Source organism: Electrona antarctica (assembly GCF_951216825.1).
Source record: "Electrona antarctica genome assembly, chromosome: 11".
Classification (NCBI taxonomy): Eukaryota; Metazoa; Chordata; class Actinopteri; order Myctophiformes; family Myctophidae; genus Electrona; species Electrona antarctica.
In genome coordinates this window covers 22687739-22710622 of record NC_136792.1, presented here as the reverse complement: position 1 = coordinate 22710622, position 22884 = coordinate 22687739, and the positions used below count along the sequence as shown (strand labels likewise).

Sequence of the window (22884 nt, the reverse complement as noted above, 5' to 3'; positions counted from 1 at the left end):
GGTGTTGTAGAGGAGGTCTCCCCGGACGCGTGCGTATGTCACACTAGTCGAAACATAGCAGGGATTTCTGTCCAGCGTCCACTTTAGTCCACTGTAGTCTGGAAATGGGAAGTTTTTTTATGTTTTTTGACCTGTGACCTGGTGCCAATTTTTGTTTTACACCTCTGCTGCTTAGCGGACAGTGTGGTGTTGTAGAGGAGGTCTCCCCGGACGCGTGCGTATGTCACACTAGTCGAAACATAGCAGGGATTTCTGTCCAGCGTCCACTTTATAAAGTCCATGCTCTCCAGTGAATAGCATTTATCCATTTAGATAACTTTTTAATTACTTATCTTTACACAGAAACATTACTTATTACTTATTTTTACACAGAAACATAATGTGTGTCCTATAGCATCGTTTAAATGCTTAATTTATAGTTTTAATGTGCAAATTAAACTTTTTTTCAATACTCTAGAGGGTACTCTTATTTTGAAGAGATCGTCCACCGGAAGTATTATATTTGCTCACTAGATTTGCCAAAAGAACAGTGCTCTCTGAGGCTCTAAACTCTGACGGCTTCCGTTCCGACGCAGGGCCGTTTCCGTGTTTGTGCTGACGCGTCGTTAGCAGCGCTGTGTAGCTCTTTGCTCTACGTGTCAGTCTTCTTTCTGTAAGGTACCAGCGGACCGTTCAGTCTCGCAGAAACATCCACCATGGCACCTAAAGGCAGCAGCAAGCAGCAGTCAGAGGAAGACCTGCTCCTGCAGGACTTCAGCAGGAACCTCTCGGCCAAATCCACCGCTCTGTTCTACGGAAATGCGCTCATCGTCTCTGCCATTCCCATCTGTAAGTATAGATGTCTGTCTGTGTGTAATTCTGTTCATTCAATGATCTGACGTTAGCTGCTGCTAGCTGATGTTGCTAACGGTACAAGTGATTCATTCATGTTATATTAACTATGATGACAGCAGGCAGCAGAGATCGCTTTCTTTGCTTGGTTGGCGATTTAGTCATTAATAAATCACAAATCAATTTAGATCATTGGCCATTGAGCAGACGTAAGGCTTGACATGATGGTTGCTAGCTTTCTGTTGCTGCTAACCGAACTGTGTATACTGGTAGTAGGTACCATATAGTTGTAGTATAGTTGGTTAGAACAGTCAGTGGTTCTATTTAAACGTTTTAATTTCAAGGGTGCCTAAGTTTGGTATGCATTAGGGTCTAGGCCATGGAATAACCCAGAAAGAATAAGATATGGGGGAACCAAATGGAGCGGTTGGGTTCCCCCATAACCTCCCCAATAACTAACTTAAACTTTCATATTTAACCATAGTATGTATTGTATTGTATTGTATTGTATTGTATTGTATTGTATTGTACACTCAGGGTTACAGATATGTTCCATTTGGTCACTATCAATCATTTCGTGAGGGACCCCCTGGAACCTCAAGGACCCCAGGGGATCTCCGGATCCCTCTTTGAGAGACACTGGCTTAGAAGTAAAACTGTAGCAAATAGCAGCTAAAGTAAGTGCTGTACTGATGTGAGCGTTCTCATCATGTGTGTACAGGGTTGTTCTGGAGGATCTGGCACATGGACCTGGTCCAGTCAGCCGTTCTCTATGCTGTGATGACTCTGGTCAGCACCTACCTCGTGGCCTTCGCCTACAAGAACGTCAAGTTCGTCCTCAAACACAAGTATGTTGAACATGATGCACATAGTTCCACACTAATGAATACATACTCATCCACAGTTCACTTCACACCTGTGCAGACATGTGCCTTTATATGAGAGAGAGATAGACAGACAGACACAGATAGTGAGATGCTGGGATGATTGTGTGGAGGGGAAAAAAGAAGAAAATAAACAATGGCCACAAAAAAGCCTATAATTTCTATTTCAGCTTTGATAAAGACTAAAGCTCTTGCTGAGCCACATCATTCTTATGGGCAACGAAGGGGATGAAATTGGAACATATCTTGATTGGCAAGGATTATTTACTAATTAAACCTGATTTTAAAATAGCTCACAATTCAATTTCAATTCAGAGGAGCTTTATTGGCATGAGAAAACATACGTTTACAATACATTGCCAAAGCAAGTGGCTCACAGATGCAACTATTTTATTTTCGTCTTACACAAACATTAAATTCCCCATTGACAATGAATGGGGAATTTTCGTCATGTGGACGAGCAAAATGGCTATTTTTGTCCTCCACAAACATTAAATTCCCATTGACAATGAATAGAGAATATGTCATATGCAGGCGAGCGAATCGGCTATTTAAGTCCTACACAAAGATTAAATTCCCATTGACAATGAATGGAGAATTTACGTCATGATGTACGATGATAAGAGCGCCCCTTCACTTCACACAGGTGTGATTTTAAAAAAAAAAGTTTTGCCTATAATTTACATGCCCAATATAGGGGTTAATGTGGTTAAAGGCAGCTTTAGCAAGTAAATTGTAGGGTAACCGGAAGAGAGGAGGCACCTTAATGTTAAATTGGCAAATTCTTCCAAAATGTAATATATGATGTATATATATTTGATATTGAAGGCCCATTATTTCTACAATTGCTATGAATTGCTACAAAACCTGTGTCTAGCCAGTCATTATGGGCATAAAGTCTGTTGATGTACTGTGTTAAAGGGAACCTTTTTGTATTTGTAATGTTTCTGTATCTACTCTTCAGAGTTGCACAGAAGCGGGAAGATGCCGTTTCCAAGGAGGTAACCAGGAAGCTGTCTGAGGCCGACAACCGTAAGATGTCTCGCAAGGAGAAGGATGAGAGGTGATTATGGGTTAGGTGACTACTAGAAATTGACACCTAGATGTCTTTACTGACCGACGTTTGTTCGGTCGCTAAAGACAGTGTGATTCATTCATTCAGACAAGGCTATTCTGGCAGTAGTGGCAGCAACCGAGAAGTTTAAACAAAGACCCACAACACAATAACATAACTCAGTGACAAATGTCCAAATGTGCGGTATCATCCAGCTGATCCAGGTAAAGTAATCACACTAGACGTACACAAACTTAGAGCAAGCTACACAGCTGTGATTAATTCCATCAGATTACTGAGCGGGGGAGGGCAATCACACTTTAGCTAACCTGTATGGACCCCCCCTCCTCTTGGTGCTCCAGGATCCTGTGGAAGAAGAACGAGGTAGCAGACTACGAGGCCACCACCTTCTCCATCTTCTACAACAACACCCTCTTCCTAGTCCTCGTCATCGTCGCTTCCTTCTTCCTGCTCAGGAACTTCAACCCTACTGTGTATCCTTTACAAAACGTTGTTGTGTCGCTGTCATTATGGGATATGTAACCAAGGATCTCTCAGGAGAGCCTGAGAGTCTGGTCACGATGGGGGTAGACCTAGTCTACCTGTGTAGATAGATTATCTCTGGAGACCGAGGTTGTATGAACCTTGAGCCCTTGGGTTGAGAATCTCAGGCTAAGTGTCTGGAGTTACTCTCTAGTCTCTACTACTCCTAGGGTAGACCTTATACTCGGTGTGACATCACTGCTGTGGTGTCACGCTGCTATCCGTTGTCGTGGTAACAGGATAGGACCGTGAGGAACTGCAGGTGAATTGAGTTGCATTGGTAATGTGTTCAACATATTAACCAGACAAGCGACCAGCATGTTGGCAAATTGAAAACGTAACTTTGTTTGATTCACCTAAGGCAGAGGTTCCCAACCACTGGTACTAGTACCACTAGTGGTACTGTGGTACATGAGCCTCCCCAAAAAAGAAGAAAAAAATGGAATGAAATGTTTATATTAATACAGGTAGTGCTGAAATGAGCAAGAAGGCACACCTAGCTGTTAATAGAAGATTTGAGGACGGATTAATCACATTAGAAATATTATCATTTGTGCTGATTAGACAGAGTTTCATCAGAGCAGCAGCGAAATTGGCTTAGTAATGGAACAAAAACAATTCAAAGAATAAATTACATTTTCCTCCTGTGTTAATAAGGAACTTACCGGTATGTGTGCACTGGCCTTAAGGTTCAGGGTTGTACTTTAATGTTACATCTTGCGTACAGTTACATAAGAGAACATTTTTGTTTGGCTTCCTTCAGACAATGCAGCAGCATAGATCAGGGCGGCAATTGAACAATTGCACACTCGGCTTTGCAGAGGTAAAAAAGATATCCGATATTGTTTTATTAGAGCTGCATTGATTAATGGGGGGAAGACTGCCTTTTAGATTACTATCATCTCACTGTCGTCTGTCTGAATGCCATGGGAATGGATTTGTCTAATCTAGCCTAATGGAAGTTTGATGCTGAGGCACCAGACTTGATTGATTTCATGACATGATGAGATCAATGTAGTAGCCTACAGTAGTAGCCTACAGCTATAGTTGCCTACTATTATAATAAATTAATGGCAGCGCAGCGACATTACGGCATGCATATCCTACCTTTGGAGGAGAGCGATGGAGAGGTGAGTGAGCTGGCTTAAAACTATGACTGGCTGACTTTCAAACACGCTGATGCCATTCAATAATGTGGTCTTCTATTTTTTTATATAATTAGCCGATGGCCGCAGTAACCCTCGATTTTGCTAGGTTCTACCCCCCTCTGAGGGGACAGGAGATGCCCAGCACCTGTCAGCCTGCCGACAGTCCACCTCCCTGGTCGGTAGTGACTGTCAGTCTGCTGTCTGTCTGTCAGACCGTCATGTTTGTGAACCATAGAATGCATGCAGAATTGCAGATAGGCATACAAGCTGAGCGATACATGATCTATCTTTACCATGATGCGTGTTGTTGCCTTAACCCACTGTTCTCCAGTAACTACATTCTGTCCATCAGCGCCTCATCCGGACTGATTGCTCTGCTGTCCACCGGCTCCAAGTGAACCATGAACAGAAAATAAATAAATAAAAGGAGAAGAGGAGGGAACAAAGGGGTGGGGGGAGGGGTTTCTTTTTTTGTTAAAAGTGGGCATGTAAGTTTGGGAGTAAAAAAAATAACCATGCCATTTCAGCTTCATGAAATTCATGACCAAGCACCTGGACTATGTCTTCAGGTCTGTCTTTCTCTTTTTGTACAAATAAAAGGGGCCAGATTTGACCCCATCTTCTGTAACCTTGTTGTCTTCCTCTCTATGTAGTAAATATACCTGTATATGTATTTGGTAGAATTCTCAAATGTTAAACACAACGGGCGACTGGCTCAGGAGTTAGAGCAGGTCGTCCAATGATCCATATCCAAATAATAGTATTAATGAGTAGTGTGTGAAGTTGAGACAGCCAAATTTCACACCTGATCTCCCCCCAAAACAGGGTTTAGCAAGGCCAACTCAAATCAAGGCACTTTATGTATATTTTGACTAGTATTCACAGTCAGCCAGGCCAAGTCCTAAAATGCATTATTGACTACTATATTTACTGCAAAAAGAGTCATGTGGCATGCTGTGATCTTGATCAGCTATTTTGAAAAAGTAATTGCATGCCCAAAATAGGAACACCAGGTTGAAAGTTAAGTGTTTGTGTGTGATCACTGATCATCGAGCAGAGTTGCGATTTAGATTAATTAGTTTAAGGATCACGGCAAAGAAAGATGGCATACAAAGAAGCAGATCCCACACTTGCAACCAGAATTGAAGAGTGGGCATTTTGTTCCTATATGGTTTATAAGTAATTTTAAACACCTGCTCAAAAATCTTATTTTTTATTTGTTACATATTACATGTGAAATCTGAATTTAAATGTCCCAGATTTGTGTTCCCCACATGGAGTTTTAATCATAGTAGCCCCTATGATATTTGTTATTTACCTATTAGTTAGTTACCTATTTCACAATAACGCAGTTACTGTATCCAGGTTTCTAACTGAATTTAGTATACTGTTGCGGTTGGGCAGAAATTAACCAAGCCTTCCACAGCCTAACTGGTGTCTCAGCCCAAATCTTCATATTTCAACTTTTTTTTGTAAATGAATGTCCTACTTCAGCATACACATACAATAGCAGATCTACAAACTCACAACGCTTGCTTTGCATTGTGAGGTTGTAGATCGGCTATACTAACTCACTATTATAAAATGTTTTCAAATAATAAAAAAGCAAAAAGTTTTTACAGCAAAGATATATCCTCATACTATGCAATATTCCGCATTTGCTGAAATCTGATTTTAGTGAGTTAAATATTGGAGGACTTCTAAAAATGTGTCTTTACCACAATGTTACTAGGAAGTGATACGGGCTAAATCAGTTAATTAAATCCTCGGCTCAATACTGAACTCATTCCCTGAGGCAGTTGTAATTGATTTGCAGAATCTGGCCAATAATATATTGTCATGGTACACTCTTGGAAAACTTAACACATCTCTGTTGTGGTTGTTCATCATTAATCAAATGTTAATAGATAAGGTTGAAGAATGGACTCAAAACACAAAGAATGCATTGATACAGCTGAGGAGAAAACAAACAAATCACTATTTACATTTTATTTATATATGTTATTCATACAGTACAGCTTACATTTGCAAGAAAAGAGGCTTGAGGTTGTTTTTTCCCTTATGTTACAATGCTTGCCATATCGTTTTATGTACACATATGCTCCCTGGAATTCCCCAAAACAAAATTACTACCTCAGATATGTGCCAGAGAAACTCTGCAATAATTCACTCAAAAAAAAAAAACTGTACCCTTTGCCATGATTTGCCATGGGTTTTTGTCAAAACACTGTACCTAGCTTTGTTCTCAGTGCCAGTGCCACTATAACAAGCAATAAGCTATAGCTGGTACTATGACCATTGTCTGATAGGTAGTCTACTGTCTACTGTATAGGTGAGAACATAATCCTATGGTTCATGTCGGCAATCAAAAAAGCAGGTTCAGTTCATAGGCAATAAAGAGACTCCACGATGGATGCAAATCGAGAGGATACACAGTCCGCTTCTCTTTTCTATGATCTACAGAAGCAGGGCTGCACTGGCTCAATAGGACCACTGGGTACATCATGCTTCACTCTTCCCCAACACAGAGCCGCGTCCCACTTAAACTCAGTGTCCCATAATCCTCAGTTCAGCTGGCTTCACGGGGGGAGGGGGTTGGGGTGTGGTCACTGTCAGTAAGTTGGTTAGAAATGGCTTAGACTCTAGAGCATAAACTGCTGCATTAGACGCTTATTGTATATTTCTTCTAAACCCTTCTGGTATTCTATTATATTTGCTTTGTTGTGGTGAGCATAACTAAATAACACCAGACAAGGGGAGTTGACATGCATCTATTGGTTAATATTAATATAGGTAAAATTCTCTGCCTATCAGACAAGAGTAGATGAAATTAGATTGGATGGTTATTGGATAACATGGTTTGGCTGAGTTGGGAGTCTGAAACTCCAGTTCAGTTCATTTAAAATGGTCTATGGGGCCTTTGTAAAGAACTTCAAGAGACAAACCACACGCAACACAATATCCTTTGAACTCAACAACCGAGAATTTGATTTTTCTTCAGGGTTATAGGGGTCCCTGAAATAAATACGTTTGAGAACCAGGTCGTCATTAAACCTTGCTCTGTGAGGGAAATGCTTCCACTTTGATGTTTAATGTCTTTTGATTTTGAGGTGTGTGAGTGGTGAGAATATTGATTTATCCAGATAAAAAGCCCACAGTATTTGGCATGCAGCGCAGCACATTGGAAAGCACTGATCAATCACAGTTTGTTTCAGAGAGCTGTAGCATTGTCCAGGTGTGCTCCAAATCCTGGGGCACTTCTAAGTTTGTGTGTGTGTTAGCCCCAGTATGATCCCTCAGCAGAGTCAGCACTATGCTCTCGGAGCTACAGAATGAGCGTAGGGAGAGGGCACATATGGGGCTATGTGTGTGTGTATGTGTGTGTGTGCGTGCGTGCGAGAGAGAGAGAGAGAGAGAGAGAGAGAGAGAGAAAGGAAGAGAACTACATTCAGCTGCATCCATGGCTTTAAATAAGTCATGTGAATATGAAAAAAGATTAAAGCAAAAAGTTACATGTAACATCAATTGAAAGGGTTAGATGAATTTGGCCTCTGTAGTTATAATCGTTTACAAAAGGCAGGCATTTTCTTTTCCACTGAGTAAATATTGGAACTTACTGAGTATATTAAATGATTCTGGTGCATAATAATGGCCATAATGCTGCATTTGATTTGCCTGCAAATAGCCAAGCATCACTACAACCAGTTCAGAAATTATCTGAAAGGACACTTTCAGCAATTAAGGAACTGCAGAACAGGAGGGATCCTAACTGGATCTCTCCTGTTCTGCAGGTCCATAATGCCAGCGGCAAACACCTGGAGCTAGTGGTTTCAATATCAGTTCTTGCTGTGGCAGATAAAAATAATAATTCATTCATTCATAATGTAATAAACAGGGCCCCTGGCCTGAACAGAGTTGAACTCAGCATAGAACAGTAACTTGGATCTAGGAAGCTGCTCTGAGCTCAGATGAGCAGGTTTAGGCTACAGGATGAGCTGGACAGGACAGGACGACAGGGCAGGGCAGGACAGGACAGGACAGGGTATAGCTGAGCTGATCTAGGCTGAGACACTGGTTAGGTAAGATGAACTGGACTGGCTTCGACTAAACTCAGGTTAGGCTGTGGAAGGCTAGGTTAGGCTTTTCTTGTCTGTGCTGAACTGCAGATAATTCGGTTAGGTGCAGCTGAGTTAAACAGGGCTATAGTCTTAAACAGACTAGGTTAGGTTATGATGGTTTTAGCAAGGCTGAGTTGGGCTGGGCAGCGGCCCAAGGAGAAAACCATGGACAGGAGCATTGAGACAGCGGACCCACGGTGGTGGTAGTGGTACGATGGGTAAGTAGATAGGTAGGATAGGACACCAGGCCATCAGGACACCATGTGTCCTTTGTTAGTCCACCCCAGTGGTCTAGGTGCGGTAATCCTTCTTACTGTATGGCCTGTTGCCTAGTATGTGGTCAATGTCTGACGCCACATGAGACGTCATCTTAGGAAGGACCTGGGAGCAGAGGGAGGGAGGGAAATTAGGAGACACGTCAGGCAGCAGAATACAACAGAGGTTATTTGTGTTGTCTGAGTTTGTGTGTCTGTGTGTTTGCGTGCGTGCACACCTGTATAGCCCCTAGATTCTCAGTGAGCTGTTCAGGGTTGGATGTGCCCAACAACACTGAGCTCACTCCTTCATTCCTCAGACACCATGCTGAGAGAGACACAGAGAGATCATGTTTTATTCATACAAACAATAAGCTACAAGGCTTTATTGAGTCTGAACTAAACTCATTACAGTTCAGCTGAATTAAATGTGCTTGTATATTAGCATAATTATATGACAGAACTACAATTCCCCACTGAAAGACAGCTTGTGATAATGAAAGCTGTGGAAGCATGTGAAGTGATTTCAATAATGGCCATTCAAACAGCAACCACCAGGTGGTGCACTGCTGTCATCTTTGGCTGAAATAGTGACCACTTATTTCTCTTTGACCTTTATTTGATATTTCTATTCTTAAAGGGCATTTGTGTTTGCCCAAATGCCCAATGACTTTATTTTATACTGTACAACTAATACAACTAATAAAGTAGATGTGGAAATGTAGATTTTAGCAAGAAATGCACAAGACAGATATAATTAAAGAGCAGTAATTGAAACACTACCAGGGTGGGAATCCCCAAGAATGATGGAAGACAGTGGTTTTCAGGGAGGGGGCTCCAAATGAACCCTTACAGGACTATAACTCTGAGTGTGCAAATTGAGCAAAAAGGTACACTCAGAGTGACAGACGTCCGTCCTCTACTTTTTCTACAGCTCTATGCATCTTACCCACAGCCAGCTGAGGCAGGGTGCAGCCCAGCTTCTCTGCAATGTGGCCCAGCTCCTTCAGCTTGGCCTGCTGTTTCCTGCCATCATCACTTACTATCTTATCCTTCAGCCACTGGTACGACTGCCCAGCGAGAAGAGAGGGAGCAGGGAAGGGAGAGAGGGAGAGGGAGAGGGAGAGAGAGAGAGAGAGAGAGAGAGAGAGAGAGAGAGAGAGAGAGAAGGGGGAAAGAAACAGAAAGGGAGAAGTGGGTAGAGATGTACAGTGAGGGAGCCAGTGAGTTAGTTCCACACAGAGGAAGGGGGGTGGGGGGGGGGGGGGGGGGGGGGGAGAGAATGGAAACTGTAAAGTCACCTTCACTGTCAACAGCAGTTTACTTGTTTATCTGTGCCTTTGAGCTGTGTCTCTTGTTGTTTATGTCTATCTATGGTTTCTCTATGTGTGGTTTAGCTAGGTCCTAGTCTGCACTTTGGTAGATTAAAGTAGCCTAGATTGTACAAGTGCTTTATAAATTTAGACTTGACTTGATAGGCTACGATAGAAAACTCCCCAGTGTCAATTTAATTCTGAGAATGTACAACCATTAGAAAGAGTTACAATTAGTCAATTGTCCCCCCAATTGTCCCCCCAAAAAAATCACACTCACAGTGAGGGGCGTTCTTATCATCATACTAGATCGTCATACATCATCATACATTCCGTGCTCAACCAATCAAATCATCACATTCTACAAACACAAACACGGCTCATACACACAAACACACAAAGCTAGCGCCCCTCAAAATAGCGCCCCCCAAAATAAATTATATATACATATATATATATAATATATATATAATATTTTATATAATCTTTTACCTTCATGGAGGCCCTGGAGGTTTCTGGGATACCATTCTCGTACTTCCCTGTGATGATGCCACATGCCAGTGGAGACCACGTCATCGCCCCTACCCCTGTCACCATGGAGAAAAGTGTGAACTCTCAGGTGGTTTGACTGTGTTGGAGATATTCAGGAGAACAATAGGTTTTTTCTATATTATGGATAACTAATATCAATATGTACTAGATTTAATTTCTAACTTCTAATGTACTGTGTATCTTGCATCACCACATTGTTATGGTCTCAAACTAAAAATGGCAAGGGGACGTAAACTGGACATGAGTTGCCTACAACTCGCGCTCTTTTTCCCTCCACAAGTTGTGAACTTGTCGGTCGTCTATTTTTGGCCAAAACAGGAATGCTAGGGTTCAAGTGGTTAACATTGAATTCAGAAGTGATGTAATTGTGTCATGGTCAAATTCCCTGCTGGCGGACTTGTTTGATCAGACAAGGTTCCTGGGCTACCTGACGTTATAAGAGACTGATTTAAGGAAGTGGAGATCAGCTGGGCCAGGTCAGATCATAAGTGGTCTTTACACACATTTAATCTTAATATTCTTTACTTACTTTATTCCTTTGAAAACTTGTGAAATGGGACATACTGTACAATGAGTACTTCTACTTTTGGTAGCCTACTTTAAGTACATTTTGATACCAAGACTTTAGTACTTAAGTAAATTTAGTAAATTCTGAGTATTTCTACATTGCAGTGTTGATACTTTTAAGTAAAAAACAAAATAGTACTCTTTCCACCACTGAAAACGATGTGGTTTGGCAGTGGAAGTGAAGGGTTCACCCAGTGAAGAACACTTGCCTATCTTGTGGTACAGCTCGGGCAGCTGAACCTCCACCTTCTCCCTCTGGAACAGATGGTACTCTGCCTGCTCACACACTGGAGGGATCAGGTTAAACTGTCTGGCCACGGAATAAGCCTCCTGCAGAGAGAGAGACAGAGACAGAGAGGGAGAGATTCACTTACCGGTATCTTATTTTAAAGTGAAGAGTGCAATGCATCGTGAAATAATTTGTGTACAAGTATAAACTAACTGTCAGCCAGAACATACAGCATACAGTATGAGCATGGTGTGACTATGCAGAAACACAGATTATGGACCATGAAAGTGAGGTGACAGCGGTACAGTACTCTACATCAAAAAGGGAACCTAAAACAAATGTATTTTGCGCAACCACCTCGGAATTAATTCCGCTTCGGTTTATTCTTATATCTTGTTTTGGTTTTATATCCCTATGTTGTGGTTGTGGCTCCACTTTCATCTTTTGTTTCCTTTAACCACTTGCACATAATGCATGCACAAAGAACGGGGGTAGGAAGTAGGGACCACTTGGCTGTTAGCTTGGAGTGGTAATGATTTACATTCGGCCCGGAGACTAGCTCGCTTTAGCTCACTCGACGGTGCCTCTCGTGGCTCAAGTCACCTTCAGACTCCGACGTTGAAACCGAGTGCACCTTTTTCAATCTGACTCGTTTTCCAATCGTACTGTGAGTGACATACAGTATATATCGATGCTATCGGGCAGAATTCTATCTATTCTTATATCCATATTCTAACGTGTTGTTTCTTTTAAATGAATGCCCTACTTCATACAATACAGTGTCACAAGCTCAAAACTAGCTTGTAGATGTGCTACTTTTGCCACTTTTGAATCCTGAAAGTAACAGTTTTGGACATGACGTTTCCACCCGAAAGAGACAATAATTATTACAAAGAGCTCTTTGTTTCCTTGTGCAGTGGGCGGGAGGGCAAGAGGGACAGGGTGATGAAGTTGTTGGATAATGAACAGGGAATCAATCAAGATACACTGATACAGAGACAGAAGGGCAGACAAGGTGAACAGTGAACGCTAACTTCAACTTACACTTGACACGAGGTGAAATAAACTCCAACTGCAGCTTACTTCATCAAATCAATATTCGCTATCACAACACTGTTAAGCCTTTGCATTCCAGTTCACACATATATGGGATTACCTAGATTTCCATAATGTCTTGGAGAAAAAGACAAAGCCATAGGGAATAGATGCATGCACGGATTGCACGCATACTCCCTCTCTCACACGCATGCACACACACACACACACACACACACACACACACACACACACACACACACACACACACACACACACACACACACACACACACACACACACACACACACACACACACACACACACACACACACACACACACACACACAGCTTCTTAATCATTAGCAGACTCACTCTATTATCGTGTAGGTCTGCTGTCAACACTATGTGACAGTGACAGTGAATTCTTGGGCTATTTGGCGTTAATATAAAGATCATGTTGCTGCTGTCATGTGCGAGCGTGCACGTGTGTGTGCGCTTGTGGCTCCTTGTACACAGTCATGTACACTGAGAAGTCATTGTTATTCTCTTTCAATAACCACATCAAACCCATGGCTATTGGCTACACCTCACCACTTTCATCATTATGTCTCAGAAGTCAGAACCGACTAAAAGATTTTGTGCCAGGGACAAGAGAAGATTTGTCAAAAATGTTAAAAGTGAGCCAAAAGCCAAATAAGGCTTAATTGAAACTGTTCCTTATTTTGATGGGGCCCCCCTGGAACCCCCCTCAAGGACCTCTGGGGTGCCCAGACTGGACTTTGAGAACCAGTTAGTTAAAGAGATGAGTAGGCCTACTGCATACTGAAAGAGATGGCAGGAACAGTACTGGAGGATACTACCATCCCTCTGGAATACTTCACTTCTATAAGCTGGGTCTTTATTTCCAACAATCCTCTCCAGAGCATTCACTTACTCTTTGTTCTTTCCCATGGATTCAAGCAGAATAAAATCTCCCTACTGGAAATGCGATGTGTTTTAGTCATGTTGTTCCTAAGGTTCTACATACTGCCAACAAGTTGAAGACCTCACCTAACCTTCAAAAAAACGTCAAAATTTGAGACAGTTTTTTATGGAAAATGCTTCTGAACATATTTCTAGTTTGACCTACAAATGCTTAAAATAATAACCGAAAATAGGCAAACTACAAGCTCTCAATGTGTCAGCCTGTAGATCGGCTGTTTTCATCCTCTTTACTCTTTTTTTGCCCTCCCGATCCATCTCTCCTCTCACTTCACTGTGCTTTTAGCCACTAGTCTTAAACCATATATTTTGTTGGCCTAGATCTCCCAGAGGTCTGTACCCGGTCCACTCCTTTTTCTGCTCTACATCAAGTTCTTTGCTGAACATTGTGAGCTTGCAGATCTGATATTTTTGCAGAATGTTGGCCGAATATTCGCCTATTATGATATGGCCATAAGAGGGACGCTAGGGTATGATAAGTCCATTTGATTTGATTTAGAACTGGGCGATTTTTCCAAAAAAGATTCTTCAAACATAAAAACATCTTTAACTTCCATCCATCCATCCATCTTCAACCGCTTATCCATAGTCGGGTCGCGGGGGCAACAGCTCTACCAGAGAGCTCCAGACTTCCCTCTCCAGGGCAACATTAGTGACTTCCTCCTGGGGGATCCAACTGTCCCAGTTGGTCATATCTACAATAGACACAGTAGAATGTCCACTTCTATATCATCGCTGTCAGACGGAAACCTTCTATCTAATATTAAATATTTGTTATGTAGACATATTTGTTATGCTTCCAATGCTTTGGAACATGTCCCTGTGCAAGTGACAAATTAAACAGGAAGGTTAATGGAGAGGCTATTTGCTGGGCAGTGAATCAAAGTGTGTCAAAATGTGCCTCCATCAATTAAAACACCTCTTCCCCACACACCATAGAGCATGTTGTTCTACCCTATCATTATCATCAATAGACTGAGGGTGAACATTCTGCAAAAATAACATACAAATCAAGTGCGGAGAACAAATATTTTACTGCGGTAACGACTTTGATTTAAAAAACCTTGCTCCCTTGCTCTAGACAATAATATGTGGTGGGTTCTTTGTTACCTTCACATTATTGTGACCGATTACGCTTCAGAAAATTGCATCGAGGAACTGGTCAAAATATAATGTCTGTGTTTTCTCACGGTGGAAATATCTTTTCAGGTAGAACATTGTGTTGCACTGGAATATTACCTAACTACCACCAGCTTGTATTTCCCTCTACACACAAAATGTCTTTGATAAAAATAGCTGATCTACAAGCTCACAACAAGCCATAATGGTTCGATCTTGGCCTACCCTGTACCCTCAGCGTTGGTATTGCATTCCAGAGAAAACAATATTACCTCTCATGGAGAACGGCATTGAGGTCCTCCTTATCGATAGCAGACACCAATATTCTCCACAGTTTGCAATGAGCATTTAGAATCAGTTTGTTTGTTTGTCGACTCATTCCCATCACTGTCAGAATGTGCTGTTGTATAAGCAAGAAAGTACTGTACGGACCACAGTCTCTGTAAGGTGCTGATACTGGCAACAAGATTCAAAGAGGGAATAATACAGAACACTCAATGTAGATCCACAGAGATCATTTTAATTACCAACATTTCAACAAGCTGTCTTCAGGGTAACTGCTACAGAATGTTTGTATACTGTAGCAGAAGCAGATAGGCTACCCTTGATGATGTTAGCCTGTATAAATTAATCCCCGCTAATATCCTTCGGGATATTCTTCTTATCATTTTCACAAGTGTTCCTGAAGCTCATATCTTTCTGAGGTATGCTCTGTGTTGTTTCTTGATATTGTAGCTGACTTAAATAAATCTCCCCAGCTTTTCAACAGAGCCACTTGAATCCAGACTGTTTGATCAGAGCTCAATCATACATACACGGTCACGGTACACAAATCCACCTATGTATGTTATGAATGTACAGTAAAAGCAGTGTTAGAGCAGACAGTGAACATTCCATGTGTGTTTATTGTCAATGTATATGCCCAGGTATCCAGTGCCGGATTTCTAGGAGTTGAGGCCCCTGGGCTAGAGTAATTTTTTAGGCCCCAGGCCTTTTTGGCCACACAGCAAGCCGTGTGAGCGTTCGCTTTGGCCCAAAAAGTCTGTGGGGAGCAGCAAAATCACCATAATAGAACTAAATATACAATAACTAAACACAAATCTCAATTGAATTGCAATACTTTTACAATTTACTACAATTTCATAATTAAGTTTTTTGGGCCACCCCAGCCACTGGGCTGCAGCCGACCCTAGGTTATGGTGGGTGCATTTTATATATATTGCGCCTTTATCCAAAGCACTTTACGTAGATTGTGCATCACACACACACACACACACACACACACACACACACACACACACACACACACACACACACACACACACACACACACACACACACACACACACACACACACACACACACACACACACACACACACACACACACACACACACACACACACACCGATTGCAGAGGAAACCACGCAAGGCACCAACCACTAACCAGCACATCAGGAGCAATTAGGGGTTTAGAGTCTTGCTCAAGGACACTTCGACACTAACTCTGGGGGAGCCCGGGTTCGAACTGGGAACCTTGCGGTTGCCAGATCTCCAATGGATTTGGGCAGAACACCATCTTCTCCACTTTTTAATGCTGAGGATGAGGAGGTGATTGTCATGATTTGCCAGAGTGCTCAGAAATAACACCCGGGATGGCTCATAAGAAAACACTAGCATGTAGGAAGTGCTATGTTGTTGTTCAGACCACGAGAGGGCAGTTGCATCATAATGAGAATGGTATGGATATGGAATTAAGCAAAAACAGTGCAGTATTATTTGCATTTACACAATGACATTTCACAGAGTAGCTTATCTGAATGTATTGCTGGCTTGAAGTTGAGAGAGATAAAAGTAGTTTTGTGTGCTCACCATGATCTCCATGGCCGTCCATCGAGAGGTTCCCCAGTACATGGCCATGCCCTGGTTGATCACATAAGTCATGGCCCGTACAATCTCTGGAAACACAGAGGCACATAGCCAGGGTTCAATTTGTAAAAAATAAATAAATATTATCATCAAAAGCAGAGGCATGTATTTAACCCCCATCCCCCAAGAAATTTGAATCCTGCACACAACAACACTATATAGATAGACAGATCTTCTGAGGATTGTTTGGTTGATTGCTTGAATGATATACATTCCTTCATATATTTGCTTGCACTTCATTCATGGATCTCTTACTTTCCAATAAAGTCATATTTCAAATAAATATACATAAATACCATAGGCTATATGTATACCATGTGTACAGTGCCGTTTTATTAGGCACTAGAGCAGGAGTAATAATTAATTTATGGGAGCAGTCTACCACACTGTAAAATATGCAGACAGTTTCAAATCCCATGACCCAATTTTAATATTTCTTTAGAGCAATAGAGAAAAATGTGTCTCCTGCAGGTTTGCTTATCTGGACAATGCAATGTTTGTTTTCAAACTTTCTTTCAGTCAGTCTCTGACTCTAGCCTCGGAGACCGCAGGCTTTTCGTTTTCACAAGTAAAAGAAAAGCCTGGGCAAACGCGCCACATTTCCTGGTCTAGGCGTCGCTCCAAATTTGGTGACGTCAGTGTTCTCTGCTGTTTTCTACCAGGTATGGGAGGTGAGGAGGGGGGCGGGCGCTCAGATCGGTGAACCAATTTCTGGCCCTCTAGACAAGAAATCACGCTGGCTGGGACAGGCTAGTCAGACTCCAGTAACTAATGTCACAACCAAGTGTCAGTACAGTACAGTACAGTACAGTACAGTACAGTACAGTACAGTACAGTACAGTACAGTACAGTACAGTACAGTACAGTACAGTACAGTACAGTACAGACGGGTCTGATTTTTTATTTTTTTCCAGAAAAAGAGAGAGATCACGATAATGATTACTAAAGAATATGCAAGCAATGGGGAATTTTCTCAGAACAACAGCTCCACTGGTTTGTGCCACATGCACAGCACCTTGTGTACCTCACTTACCCTCGCTACCACATCACAACCGACCCGAGGGGGCTGAGTGAGTGATCAACGACCTCAGCCTCAATCGCTAAAGTGCTCTGAGAGTCTGATCACATTCAAGCCCACTGCATTTTTAATGAGGCAATTAACAGCAACATGGCCAACTGTGAGCCAACAGCAATCAGGGCTCAGCCAAAACTCAGATTATTGCTGTCATTAAGGTTATTCATCATGGGATTGTGCTCTTCCACAGTTCCACTGTGACAGCTATATTCTGCTGAATCTTAAGTCTTAATTGGCCGCTGGCAAGGCCTCAGAATTGAAATTGATACCTTAACAACAGCTGATTTAAATGTGTTTAATTTTGTAGGAGTCTGTTTTTGTCTTCTTCCCCAGAGTAGCTCTATTCTTGATTGAAACTTTAAAAAGTACCTTTGAAAACTAACAGGACTTTGGAAATGCAGGTGTTGTTATTGTGTTCCTCAGTGTCTACTTCTGTTTGAAGAGGGCCAATTGTATCTTCGAAAATGTCAGCTCACGCTGCAAATAGCATCTTGCCAAGACAAATAACATTACTATTGTAGTTTCACTCCCTCTTCCAACCGCTGTGGCTGTCTACTTTTATATCTCTTCTGTCTGTCTGTCTCTCTGTCTCTGTGTCTCTCTCTCTCTCTCTCTCTCTCTCTCTCTCTCTCTCTCTCTCTGAGAGCATGTTGCTGCAGAAAACACTGCGGTCACAGACCGTCACACTTAATTCTGCTCCTCGCTGCCTGTTTCCTGACAACACATCAGGAGAGAACAGAGAGCGAGCGGTACGCAGTGGGGCAGAGAGTGAGCGGTACGCAGTGGGGAAGGAAGAGCATCCATAGGGAGTGAAATGGAGGAAGGGAATGTACTGTTGAGAGGAAGGACAAAAGAATACCATGACATACAGTTGGGTGCCACCGATATTGTCCCTTATCATTTGACCCATTTAGGCCTGACCTCAAAATTTAAAAAAATCCTTCTAAATCCTCCAATTTTCTGAAATAAATATTTTCACGATTTTTCAAAAATAGCAGACCTACAAGCTCGTAGCGCGCCACTCGGTGGCGCGCTATGAGCTTGTAGATCTGCTATTTTTCAATAGCTAAATTATAACAATGTTTAAAACACCAAAAGGGGTTCCCGCCCAAAATGGGTTAACTGTCCTTTTGCGCAGATCACGCAAACCTCAGCAAAAAGAAAAGGACAATATCGATGGCCTCCAACTGTACCCACTTTTTTTGCTTCCCGATTCTAGGGCTAACATTTAAGGCAATCTACAAGCTTGTAAGGCGTCAGTGTAGAGACTGATACCGGGCTGAAGGTTCACTGGTTAAGTTCACAGGGAGATCTTCACACGCACAGAATTACCTTGCTGTACTTGAACTGCCAGCTATGTTTTCAATGACGTCTGATATATGCTGCTACAGTATGCGATGTCTCACCTGCACATGATATGCACAAAGGTCTAAATTCTATATTGGTTGCTATTCTATTGCTGCATCTCATGTAGGCTGTGCATACATATTAATATGTACATATTTGTTGCCTCCTTCCATTGCCATTTCTTCTAACTATGCACCCTATGTAGGTACACTGTGTATTTTTATTTGACTCATATCAGGAATATTTGAATACCTTTCTATATCTTTCTATCTATTTTTCTCAGCTTTCCTGAAAAATGCAAATGATGAGAGCTTTAAAAAAATATATATATATACCGAATATATATATATATATAACCTGTAAACCGTGATGTGACAATAAAGTTGAAGTTGAGTTGAAGTTCACAGCGTATTGCTTATGACTGCAGTCTCCAAAGATGAGGCTCCACTAATAGCCTTGCGTAGCGATACTAATATCACTGTCAGTGTTAGATTTTTTTCTGCAGTGTCCCTCCCCATATTTGCATATTGGTTAGTTTAGTTAGTTTAATTAATTAATTAATTAATCCATTAATCTGGCCTGGGCCGTGGCTCAGCGGTCCAGGCACCTTGGCTGGTAATCCAGTCTGGCAGTGTGCCGCGGGTTCAACTCCCGATCCCGACGGCCTTTACTGCATGTCTTCCCCCCATCTCTCTCCCCATTTCCTGTCAGCCTACTGTCTGTCCCTCCATAAAAAATATAAAATAAAGGCGAAAGCCACAAAAAAAACGATATGGGTTCCTCACGATACGATATATATTGCGATATTAGGCCCTCGATAACGATAATATCACGATATTCGATATATTGCGATATTTGCGATATATCGATATATTGTATGAAATTTCATCAACGATATATCACGATATCTGCAACTACAAAATACTTGGAACTGAAAAAATGCAGCATTTTGTATTCCCACAAAGCTGTTTGGAGACTTTGGACAAATCACCATCCAGTAATTCAGTACTTCTGGTTGCTGTGGAATCTGAGTGGGATTTGCTTTATTTTAGCTGTCATTTCCTCCTTTTCTAAACATGTTGTTCATCACTTCATTATGAACAACATTTCAAATTTCAAAATAAATAAATAAAAGATATCGATATTTTAATAATCAATATCGATTATTTATCGCGGGAGGACGTATCGATATATATCGCCATATCGATATTTCAGCACACCCCTGTTTTTGGCTGGGGACCCCCGGAAATGCTTTAGCCACAAACAATAAAATGTCTATTCATTGTCAATAGCATTTTAATGTTTGTGTATAGGACAAAGATTGTGCATACACACCAAAAGCTGGACATAGGAGGGGCTAACGCCCCTCAAAAAGACAAATCCTCTCTCTCACACTAGGGTGACCAGATCCAAACTGTTCATTTGAGTATGTATGACTTAAGTATGATCGTTTTGTTACGAAACCCCTCTGGGGTCTCACATTTAGTTTTAAAATTATCATTTTGGTCATGGGTGGAATGGCCGAATTGGTGCTGTAGCCTATATAGGGGATATTTCGCATGCACATCTTGCAGGAAAAGAGACAATAAGAGAGCTTTACAACAGAAAGCCAACTACCATAGCCTATACCGAATATAAGACGACTCTGATTATAAGACGACCCCCATTTTTCAAGACTCATTTGTGGAAAAGGAACATTGAATGTCAAATAGTCTAGTCCCCGATTATAATACGACCCAGTTTTTTTAGGATATTTCCATTGGAAAAGAACATAGTCTTATTTTCAGGCCAATAGGGCATTTGAACACCGATGCCTGCCAGTCACAATGTGGGACAGGGTCTCAATTTGTGGGACGCCTGAAAAATCTTGGAAATTAGGGAGTGTCCCAAGCACAGGGGGACATCTGGTCACCCTTCACACTTATGCCAGTGTGCCAGTGATCACCCTTCACTGTGCCTGAGTCTACACCATCCACTATAGACAAGCATGTCTCCTCCGATTCTCATCGATACAACCGCTTCCTTTCTTTCACCTGCCAGTGGGGAGTTTCACCCATAGAGTATAAAGAAGGATAGAGACTGAACCGGCGCGATAGCGTCTCCCGCTATTCATGTCAGTGGAAGTTGCTCAGTGGCGTTTTGAAGCACCCGGAAGAACCGTTTACTTCCACCTTTTTTTATTTGGGCACCAAAATGTGGACTTCCACGGGTCCGCCTGCAGTCCCTCCTCTTACCACTAGGGCCCAGTGCTTCCATGTTGGAGAGCCTCACTGGGGCCTTGGTTTCACCCCACAAACCACCCCCGTTGTGCACACACCTTGACCAACCAGTATGATTAAGTGCAACAACAAGGACACAGCCCCTTGCCAGCTGTCCAACCGGTAAACACTTCACTGCCAACTGTGTTCACATGGAGGAGCACCAGGCCAAGCCGGATGCATCCCTGCTGGTAATCGAACCGGGGTCTCTGCCGTGGTGGGCAAATGTTTTACCTCTATGCCAACCTGTGATGTCATTATTAATGACAAAATCAGTTGGTCTTTGTCTGGCTTCATGGATCACACTGCAGAGTAAAATCCTCATCAGTATTCATTTAAATGCAATTGTGACTTAGATCTCTCTCTCTCTCTCTCTCTAAATGTAACCAAATAAAATTGAGAGGTTGGATGGTTCAAAAACTGAGCATTTAACTGTGAGTTTTGGTCATCTTTCATATGCCTGTGTGCTGATTGGCGTACTCACCCTCCATGGGCGTGTTGCTGTCTGGGCGGTTGGCAAAGACCACATCTACGTACTCCAACTGCATCCGCTGTAGTGAGCCCTTCAAACCTGGAGAGAGACACACACACACACACACACACACACACACACACACACACACACACACACACACACACACACACACACACACACACACACACACACACACACACACACACACACACACACACACACACACACACACACACACACACACACACACACACACACACACACACACACACACACACACACACACAGATTTGGACGCGCTCCCTGGCACTTTGCTTGAAATAAAGTCCTTGAACTCTAGTTGTGTGGGTGTGTCCAGATTGGTCCCAGATTGGCTGAGTTCACACCATGCTGTACCCACTGAGACTCACAGGGAAATGGAACCCCTGACTGTTGAGGTATTAGTTCCATCCTCTACCCCTTGAGCTCCACCGGGAACAGGCCTCCTAACTACTGACCGTGTGAGTGAATTATTCTTCTCATTCAGCCCCACAACAAGGGACTCTATATAAGTGGCTGTGATTGAAAATTAATTCTGGTGGTGGTAGCAGACCAGATAATATGCAGAGCACAATCACAATGCCCCTGAATCGATTCTGTCTGGAGACTTTTCTATTATACAGTCTAAATGGAAAAAAGGCACTAAGAATTCTGTTCCTGATGCTGGGCCTGGGGGATCTATAAAACTAAAGTTTTAAAGTCTTGTGTGTGTGTGTGTGTGTGTGTGTGTGTGTGTGTGTGTGTGTGTGTGTGTGTGTGTGTGTGTGTGTGTGTGTGTGTGTGTGTGTGTGTGTGTGTGTGCAATAAAGTCTTACCTTCAATAATGTGCTTCCTAGAAAGTCCCCTCTCTGTCTCGGCTCTGTTTGGATTAAAACAAACCTTTTCTGAACACACAATAAATCTGTAGTGTGCATGTTGTGTGTTTGTGTGTGTACTATTAAGCAATATTACAGCGGCAAGTTCCACAAGCAAAGAAAATATATTGCGATTATACAATAGTTGCTATCAAAATAAAACATATCAAAATGTAGAACGCTCAAACCTTTTTGCGAGTGTTATGCCAGTTTCCCTGGAGATCCATGGGATCTGACTGATACAATAACTAGTCCCACATGTTTACTCAGCCAGTCC

The 22884-nt window shown here is 42.1% G+C and overlaps 2 protein-coding genes across 3 annotated transcripts in view; one reads left to right on the top strand and one right to left on the bottom strand.

Moving 5' to 3' along the window:
- The first annotated feature begins 548 nt into the window (after window positions 1-548).
- ssr3 (signal sequence receptor, gamma) lies at window positions 549-5088 on the top strand. The gene is made up of 5 exons (XM_079514300.1): window positions 549-828; window positions 1553-1679; window positions 2680-2778; window positions 3132-3263; window positions 4792-5088. Exons 1-5 carry the CDS (start codon window positions 696-698, stop codon window positions 4856-4858), a joined length of 558 nt encoding a protein of 185 aa, XP_079370426.1. The 5' UTR covers window positions 549-695; the 3' UTR covers window positions 4859-5088.
- A 3735-nt stretch (window positions 5089-8823) lies between these two features.
- kcnab1a (potassium voltage-gated channel subfamily A regulatory beta subunit 1a) overlaps window positions 8824-22884 on the bottom strand; it is a 159616-nt gene continuing 145555 nt past the window's right edge. For both annotated transcript variants that reach the window (XM_079515126.1, XM_079515125.1), the window contains exons 7-14: window positions 22569-22612; window positions 21724-21810; window positions 16503-16588; window positions 11474-11594; window positions 10638-10732; window positions 9782-9902; window positions 9072-9160; window positions 8824-8959 (exon numbers count right to left, since the gene is read on the bottom strand). In XM_079515126.1, coding sequence (XP_079371252.1) covers window positions 8870-8959; window positions 9072-9160; window positions 9782-9902; window positions 10638-10732; window positions 11474-11594; window positions 16503-16588; window positions 21724-21810; window positions 22569-22612 — 733 coding nt within the window. In that variant the 3' untranslated portion in view covers window positions 8824-8869. The remainder of the gene's footprint in view (window positions 8960-9071; window positions 9161-9781; window positions 9903-10637; window positions 10733-11473; window positions 11595-16502; window positions 16589-21723; window positions 21811-22568; window positions 22613-22884) is intronic.